The following is a 9,548-nucleotide window of genomic DNA, read 5'->3' as shown; positions in this document are numbered from 1 at the left end:
AGAGACAGGTGAGGTGGTCGCCATCATGATCCCGGAGCTAAAGGGCCGTGAGATGACGACCCTTCTGGAGCACAACGTGACGGTCCACATGACGATCACCATCGGGACCAGGAACCTTCAGAAGTACGTGAGCAGGACGTCGGTGGTGTTCGTCTCCATCTCCTTCATCGTGCTCATGATCATCTCCCTGGCCTGGCTCGTCTTCTACTACATCCAGAGGTTCAGATACGCCAACGCTCGGGACCGCAACCAGGTAAACAACAACAACACGTACTCATAATATGATACGCCAACGCTCGGGACCGCAACCAGGTAAACAACAACAACACATACTCATAATATGATACGCCAACGCTCTGGACCGCAACCAGGTAAACAACACCTACTAATAATATGATACGCCAACGCTCGGGACCGCAACCAGGTAAACAAAAAGCTATTGAAAGTTATTGAAACTTTGTTGCAGTGTTTCAGGGCGTTTTCACACCTTCAGTTCGTTTGTTCTGATTCAGGGATTAATATGATACAATGTTGCAGTTTGTGTTCACACTGCAACATTTAACAGCGGACTAAATCTTGTAAACAAATGCCACGCGCGAGCAAACTGTTCTCTCATTGGTCCGATTATTATGCGTCTATGAAGGCTTAAAAGGCTCTGTTGCTTCTTTTTTTTTTTTTTTTTTAATTAAGGGGGGGGGGGGTGCGCGAACCCGGTCGGGATGTAGAAGGGGGTGCACGGCCTAAAAAGTTTGGGAACCGCTGTGATACGCCAATGCTCAGGACCGCAACCAGGTAAACAACAACACCTACTAATAATATGATACGCCAACGCTCGGGACCGCAACAAGGTAAACAACAACACCTAATAATAATAATATGATACGCCAACGCTCAGGGCCGCAACCAGGTAAACAACAACACCTAATAATAATAATATGATCCGCTAACGCTCGGGACCGCAACCTGTGTCTGCTCACCTGTGTGTAGTTCATACCACTAAATGTTCCCAAACCAGTTGATTAGAAACAGCTGCTTCCAAAAACAACAACATATAAATTGTGAAATTCAGTTCACAAGTCATAATTAATCACAGCTGCTTCCACTGAATTATCTTTTTAAATGAAGAAAAGTTTTTGTAATCTGGAGAAAACTGAAGAAAAGAAACTCAAACAGGAAGGAAACCTTTGTCTCTGTCTCCGCCCCCCCCAGCGTCGTCTTGGTGATGCAGCTAAGAAGGCCATCAGTAAGCTTCAGGTTCGTACCATCAGGAAAGGCGACCAGGAGACGGAGGCCGACTTCGACAACTGTGCCGTCTGCATCGAGGGCTACAAACCCAACGACGTGGTCCGCATCCTGCCCTGCAGGTAAGACCACACAGTGACGGGAACTTCACCGGGACTTAAAACAGGGTTCATACAAAGCTGTTTGAACATGATTGAAAGGATAAGTCCTGTTGATCCCTCAAGGCTTTTAGAACTGGCAGGAATGTGAATTCACTGACGGTTGCAACACTTTCTCAATAGAAGGTTTGGATAGATTGGAGCAGGAGAGTCTTCTGACGTTAACTGTTGTTTAGCCATAAGAGTTTCCTCGATGAGTATCCTATATATATATATATATATATATATATATATATATCTATATATATATATATATAAGATATCTAGATATATATAAAGAAATTAACCTAAACACCTACTAACAACTGAATCCTACGGTCTAATCCCGTTTCTTTCCATGGAGGGGTTTAGGACCCAGGGGAATGTAGGTGAAGGAAACAGGAAGTGACGGAACGGAAGACACGCCACACAAACGGCTGTTCACCGCTCGCTGGCCGGCCGTTTCTTTTTGGCGTTAATTAATTAATGCTTTATTGCGGAAAAAAAAATACCGTGATATGAATTTTTGGCCATACCGCCCAGCCCGACTGAGGTCCCTCTGGTAAACAGTTATGTCTAGGGCTTTTATTGTGAAAGGTAAGACCAGGAGTTGTGGGTCTGTTCTGCGCTTCCTTTGTCAAGGTTGAAATGTGTCAGGGTTGAGACGACAATAACTTGTTGTTGTCTGCAGACACTTGTTCCATAAGAGCTGTGTGGATCCATGGCTGCTGGACCACCGCACGTGTCCCATGTGTAAGATGAACATCCTCAAAGCCCTCGGCATCGCTGTGAGTCCACCGGCTTCATTTAGTTTCTAACTTGTGTTGAAGAGTTTGACAGAATGTTTAACATCGAGGTACTACGCAGAAGAAACGGCATGTTTATTCAGCAGTGCAAGAAGATCTTGCAAAACTGTTTCTCAAACTTCTTAAAAGTAGTACAGTAAAACTAATGGTGTGTTGTTAAAATGTCTGACGCCCCCCCCCTCCAGCTGAACGCAGACTGCCTGGACGACCTGCCGCTGGACTACGACCTGGCCCTGGGCGGTGGGGGGGAGGGGGCGGGCGGAGTCGGGGCCTTGGCCCTGGAGGCCGTGGTGTCCGGGGCCTCCAGCGACGGCACGCTGAGCGAGGGGGACGGAGCCTCCGTGGTGCTGGACCCCGGGGTGAGGAGGGTGGGGCTCCCTCAGGACTACCAGGACCCAGACACCCTGAGAGACAGTCCACTGACAGCCACCACAGACACACACACAGGTAACACACACACACACTGACCGGCGACTGTAAGTGTTATACTGACACCCAGTGGTGATTCTGAGGCATGTAATTAAAGTCACATTAAACTTTTCTTTTATGTGATGCGTCCAAAGAATCAATCCAAAGTTTAACCCTCTGAACCCCAAAACAGAACTCCAGTTTTGGGGTGTTTTCTACTCCGATAAAAGTCCTGCTCCTCTGTAGAAACAGAACCTTCAGGACTAGAAGTAGAGAGAACTAGAACATGTCTTTCGTGCAGAATAACAGTTATTATCACATCAATCATGAGAAATGCAAGTTGAATTTCTTTGATAAATTATTTTACAAAAATTGGCAAACAAATGAATCCATACATTCAACATTTCTCCAAGTGTTACCAATGTTGAAAAACAAAATGGAGGCTCCACTTGTAATAGTCTGGTTTGGGATGAGACTCTCCTCTCTTCCTCCTCCCTCCTATTCCCTCCCTCCCTCCTATTCCCTCCCTCCTCCTCCAGGTGAGCTACAGCCGATGGCGAGCAGCGCCTCGGTGGCGTCCTTGGTCATCACCGTTGAAACGGGTCTCTCAGACGAGGAGGGGTCTGTGGACCAGTGTCAGCTGGGGGACAAGTCCTGAGAGGAGCGAACCAGACCTGAACCCACCCACCTAAACCGGGTCAATACAGACTCAAATCAGGTTCACATTTTTCACAGACATGAGTGGACCTGAAGGTCCAGAGAACGACCCAACTGAAACCAGATCCAGGACCTGGTTCTGGTTTTAACTGTTTGTTTTTGTTTGGACCTGTGTGATACAGAACTTAGCTGAACCAAACCAACTTGTCTGGACCCCAGGTGGGGACTTGAGACGAGCCAAAAGCAGGGTCTAGACTCTGATGGGTTTGCACATAGTGGACTTACTTTAAGGTGTGTGTTGGTTTTGATCTGGACTCGAGGGTTTGGCTTCATTTGTAGTCTCCTGGGCTCTTGGCGAGATTAGAACGAGGACCTAACCTGGTGTGATCCAGTGTGGTGACCCTGGTCTTAACCAGTTAAACTGGGTTGTAACTTAGTCCACCTGTCTGGTTCTAGAAGCAGACTCCCCCATCGGTCACTGACCCACAGTGACAGAAACCTGAACTCCAAACATCGTGGACATTTTGATTTTCTGATGGGATTCAAACCGAGTCTCCAGAAGAACATTTAACTCTGGAGACCACGAGGATCATCTCAAACTCTCAGAGTATAAACTGAGGAAGTCAGCTGCCAAAGCAGGATTATAAATCCAGAGGATCTGTGAGGAATCTAGATTTCCCTGCGTATTACTTCCTGTTCTTCAGTAACGAGCGCTCTTGGACCTTTTGTGGAATATTCTGTTGGAGGCACAACAACGAGAACGAGACCTGATGGTGACTCACTTCCTGTCCTGGTCTGGATTCTCTGGCGGTTTTATCCTCCGGTTGAAGTGACCTGCCAACACGCCCGGTGCTGTTTCTGGACGTGTGCAATGACCGACTTTTCATTTCTGGAAAGGAACGCTTCGTTTGTGTCTTCTTCTTCTTCTAGTGCTTAAACCGGTGTTTTACAGCTCCAGTGTGACTGCAGTATTAAATAGCAACTACAGTGTTTTACTTTTTCCTAGTCGGTGTAACTCAAGGCTCCTTTATCTTTACAGTAGTACTCACAGTATTTGGTTTGGATGCTTTCTGTCTTCGGTCGTGGTTCCAAAATGGTGACGCTAAGACATGTTTGCATTGATTTTATAAGGTGTGAGAACGGTTGATGAAATGTGTTTTAATACCGAAAAGTAATTATTATCATTCTGAGAAAATGGTAACGAGAGAAATGCCTCCATGGTGGAGAGTTTCCAGCTGCACCGCCATTTAGAAACAATCGGTTGCGACACCGAGCTCCAACTAGAGGTAGTGACGATGTCCAGGGACGACGGCCAATAAGTTAATTCAATCATGATTATGTTCTCAACGATGTTGACAAAAAGAGAGGAAGGCAGCGTTGCATAGAAAGTAGAAGCTGCTCTGTTCTGCAACAAAAGTGTAATATCGCAGGAGTTTTAGTCGAGACTACAGTTTGGCTCCAACATGTAAAATACTACTTCATCAGTAATAAAACGAGCTCGGTACCGTTTTCATCGGATTGTTTGACAGCAGCTATGTTGGGAAATCGGACTGTGGAACTGCGAGACAGCTAACCACAATTTGGGACGTACCAAAAATTCATCCGAATGTCTGACAGCCAGATTGACGGCTCGTAGCGCATCGTAAGTCGGAATCGGGCGTCGGAATTGGGCGATCTAGCAGAAATGTGGTGCGTTTCTACGACGCGTTGGTGATCAGTTTAGCGTAATCTCTTCGTGTCTGCCTGAAGGTAAAAGGACGGACAGACTTTCTTCATCAGTCTTCTACGGCGTCAGTCTGTCCTGAGTCGTAACGTCTGCTAATCGTTAAAATGCGACGTAGGAACCTCGTCTTTAGTGTCTCCTTGTTTTGGTTTCCCGTCCGTCTGCCTGACCACCACGGCCTCATGCTGCCTTTTTTAACACCTTTGACCCCGACAATCAAGGATCGACTCTCTGACTCTTTAGTCTGTCATCTTCTCTCCGATCTCGACCAAACCTAAGATGTGTTGTTTAAACCCGCTTCCACAATAAGAGTCAGCTGCTGTTACCATTCCCAGAGTTTTAAAATTCAAACGCCACCACAACAAGCTGTGAAAGCCGACAGAACGACGGTACCCAGAGTGGTAGACTTGCATCCTTCCCTGCTTTAGTGACCGTAGTTCACTCTGGATGCCAAGCATGTAAATATTAAATATATATTCCACGTGTTCTCCGTGTGGCATCGCTGTCTGTCTGCCAAACGGGTGTTCAGATGCCAAGAGAGATGAAGATTGTCGTCTATTTTGATACCAGAGGAGACGTTTTTATTTTTGTAAGGAAGACGCCCAGCAGCAAAGACTTGAAGAGTCTCAGCGTGATTGAGTATCCGGGCAGATTTAAGTGTTGATTATTTGTGTAATTGTACATAAAAACACGACGCAAAGCACCTTGATGGAATGATTCTAAACTATTGTAAGTTTAACTGTTCGAGAATGTGTTCAGAACTCAGCAAATTTAAGAAAAGGAACTAAGGAAAAACCATCACACGGCATAATGGGATCTGTAGTTCAACCATTCAACTGTATTTATGAATAATAATATCGACCTGGAGATGTCATCAAGTCTTTCGTGATGTTTCGTAGAATTCAAATGGAACCAAATGAGCCAGGACGACTTTTTCAATTTCTTCTTCCTACTTTGCAGTCTTTGTCGGTTACCAAGTACACAACAAAGATTAGTTAATAAAGAAACACTGGGTAAATGGGGGAGAACCAATCAGCTGTACTATATAAAGATGATGGATGTGTTCATGTTGTCCTGGCCATTTAACAATAATTAAAGTCACTTCCTTTGTGCTGTAAGCTTTACTTTAACCGAGTGTTTATTTTTACATTTGCACTGTTTCATTTTCTTACATATTTTTTTATGTGACTGAATCTGCTGCCACCGTAGTGAAAATGAATTTGTTCTGGATCATTTAGCTTGTTCTTCTAGTAGAGACTGAGGCTGCTGTGGCATGTTGCCCCCCCCCCCCCCCCAATGGTTATTCTTAAAACAAAGTTAATAGTTCATACTTTGATATCTGTCTCCATTATCTTGTTAAATAACGGGGACCTTCATGTCACTGCCAGTAATGACGTCTGATTGGTTTCTCCTGTTCCCGCCTCTCCTCGCAGCCCATTGGCTGTTTTCCCCGGATGCCGTGTTTTGATTAGTTGCTCGGACTCTTCTTTTCTTTTTTTTTTCTTTTTCTTTTTTTATGCACTTTAATTCCATTTCTCTGGAAGGTTCTGGAAAAGTCTCCTTTCTAATAACTGCTTTTTTTAAATTTTCATCTGTCCTTCGAACATTTTGTTCGTTCACTACATTTCACTCGTCGTCCCTCAACATTTCTGTGTTTTAGAAAAGTGGGATTGTATCGTGGGATCGTTACGAGACATTTTGTAAATTTGATTGAGAAAAAAGGATCTGGAAAATGTTTCCTGGTTAAACTGCTAATGTGTTTGTGGACCAACTGCCATATATTTTGCCATGAATTGTAATTTGTGTTGTATCCTGAGTCACGTAATCCCATCTGGGATTATACATTTTAATCTTCTAAATCAGCGGTTCCCAAACTTTTTAGGCCGCGCACCCCCTTCTACATCCCGACCGGGTTCGCGCACCCCCCCCCCCCCCCCCTTAATAAAAAAAAGAAAAAAAAGAAGCAACAGAGCCTTTTAAGCCTTCATAGCCGCATAAGAATGGGACCAATGAGAGAACAGTTTGCTCGCGCGTGGCATTTGTTTACAAGATTTAATCCGCTGTTAAATGTTGCAGTGTGAACACAAACCGAACAAAGGAGCAACTGCAACAAAGCAAACGAACTGAAGGTGTGAAAACGCCCTGAAACACTGCAACAAAGTTTCAATAACTTTCAGTGACACAAGGCGTCACTTTTAAAGAGCAATACTGATGCGAGGACACACGCACAGGCTCAGAGGCAGATTATCACATTTCATTTACAATTCATGAGCGACTAATGTAGCCAGGATGTCTTCGGACAAAGCATCGATGCGGTGCGACACAGTGTTGTTGGACACCGGGATCATGCACAACTTTTTTGCTTCTTTCTCTCCAATCATACATTCCACCATCTCTCTGGCAGCTGGTGAGCTCACGTCTTCGGCGATTGTGTGCGGTAGCCCCTTTCTCGCTATTCTGTAACCAGATATGAAGCCCGTAGTGCGTCATTTATAGACCAACACATGAATGAGACTGTAGTTGTTTTGGCTGTTTTGTAACTCCTCCAATTTCGACATAAACAATGTAAGAGGCTTTTGACTTGCACTGGCATGCTTGGTGTTCAGGTGGCGACGTAAATAAGAGCTTCAGACTGTTAGCCAGAACCTCACTGCACACCACGCACTGTGGCTTTGGGGAATCTGCGTTGCCAATCCAAGTGAAGCCCAGACACACATACTTTTCATCATATTTCCTCTTGTTTTTCCCAGTCTGATGCTCACTCTCGTTTCCTCTTTTTTCACCTTGACTCCGCGATGGGCCGATGTGCTCCCGATTTGTCTGTGCTATCCCTTCCTCCTTTCCGGTCTCCTCCGTCTCATCTTCCTCTGACTCTGGCTCGATTTCTTCTCCCGGTCTCTCCCCAACGCACCTCTCCGTTCCCCTCGCCTCCGATTCCTCTCTCTCTCTCTGTCCCTCTCCTCTTTTACGACTGATAGCTTCAGATGTCCCACCTGACAGTTTTTAAATTAAAATTACATTTTTTTTTTATATTTAATATTATTACACCATCAGACCGCCATTACACTTTTCCTCTCGCGCACCCCCTAGAGGCAGCTCGCGCACCCCCAGGGGTGCGCGCACCCCACTTTGGGAATCCCTGTTCTAAATTGTTAAAAACGTAACCTGAATATCTTTTTTTTTTTTTTAATTGACACGCAACCTGCTTTGAGATGGATTTGAATCAGTTTAAACAATTATAAATGTGTTCAGAAAAAAAGAACGGGAGAAAAAGTTTCAGATCCCTCCAGAGAGACGGTGAAAGTCGAGGCGAGCCGATGCGTCTACGTGTGTTTCTACGATATTACTTGTTTTACTGAGCGTCTGTTTGTGTGGTTGTCCTGTTGCACGCAAACACAAAAATACAGACGTACACGCGTGTAAATACGAAGCGGCCATGTTTGTTTCTGTGTTTCAGTTGTTGCACGTGTTCTGATTCAGGACAGCATTTAAATAAAACTTTCAATTCAAGTTTTTTGTTTTTATTCCAGGCTGGTGTCTTGTCATCTTTAAAAAAAAAAAAAAAAAAAAAAGTTTCTTAAATCCCATCTTAACCGGGATGGGATTTTGTTGGTTTTTTCCCCAATAATGAAAATTGTATTCTAGCGGAACAGTTTGAATTCTACATCTGCTTGTTTATACTTTATAAACCTCTGAGTTTTGTGTGTATTTTGTTGGTGAAAACAATTATTTACAAAAAAAAGAGACTGCTTGAATCCATGTTGCATTCATAAAATCCAATCAAGACGAAGTAACAATACTTGAAAATGAAGGAAGAAAAAACAAGTACCGGTAGTGTGGGCACCATTTTATTAGTTGTAGATGTATTTTAACTAGCCTACAAATCCATTTTCTACACAAAAAAGTGGCATTGTCCTATAATCATGTGTAATTACGAGGACACCAACAGCCGAGACGCCGGTGAACAGCAGAGGCGAGCAAAGGCTGAAATCCCCAAACCCCAAACGTACTTCTACACTCGGCCCCAAGACACACGGCAACATGGCGGCGAGTCCAAAACCTCACAGATGAAGAAACAACCATCGCTGGCGGCCCCAGAACGACCGAAAGAGTCAAAACACAAGTACAGAGAACGGAACCTGCAAGCACCTTAAACCCCAAACCAAATATTGCAACGACAACTGGATTGACAACAAAGACTACAAACAAAATAACAGTTGCCCCAAAAATGTAAACACACAGAAAAGAAATTAGCCTTGAGACACAGTCACCAAAAAGTCTACACCTTCCCGTATGCCTGAACGTCCACAACCCGAAAGGTGATTCAAACGTTATCGGTCCAAAACTTGCCAATCGAACCCCAACAATGTCAACCAAAACCCCAAAACAAGATTCAGGAAGCACCAGACATGACTCAAGAACTCCCATTTCTGAGATGCCCCCTGTAGAACCAAATTGGACCAATCAGAATCGAGCATTCGAAAATATGTCATTAAGTCTGCGTAATAGAAACTAAAGCTTTAAAATAATTAGTGGAAAGTAAAAAATACAATATTTTGAGTATAAGTACAAAGT

At 44.3% G+C, this 9,548-nt stretch overlaps 1 protein-coding gene across 1 annotated transcript in view; it reads left to right on the top strand.

Annotated features, from left to right (window-relative positions):
- The window catches only part of rnf150b (ring finger protein 150b), a 9,550-nt gene extending 1,097 nt beyond the window's left edge, over positions 1 to 8,453 (top strand). Inside the window, exons 2-6 of the mRNA XM_079295388.1 lie at positions 3 to 253; positions 1,210 to 1,364; positions 2,071 to 2,167; positions 2,371 to 2,632; positions 3,133 to 8,453. Coding sequence (XP_079151514.1) covers positions 3 to 253; positions 1,210 to 1,364; positions 2,071 to 2,167; positions 2,371 to 2,632; positions 3,133 to 3,251 — 884 coding nt within the window. The 3' untranslated portion in view covers positions 3,252 to 8,453. The remainder of the gene's footprint in view (positions 1 to 2; positions 254 to 1,209; positions 1,365 to 2,070; positions 2,168 to 2,370; positions 2,633 to 3,132) is intronic.
- Positions 8,454 to 9,548: the final 1,095 nt, after the last annotated feature.

Source organism: Melanostigma gelatinosum (genome assembly GCF_949748355.1).
Source record: "Melanostigma gelatinosum genome assembly, chromosome: 23".
In the NCBI taxonomy this organism is placed as follows: domain Eukaryota; kingdom Metazoa; phylum Chordata; class Actinopteri; order Perciformes; family Zoarcidae; genus Melanostigma; species Melanostigma gelatinosum.
The sequence above is the reverse complement of the archived record's forward strand: the minus strand, read 5'-3'. Positions and strand labels throughout refer to the sequence as shown.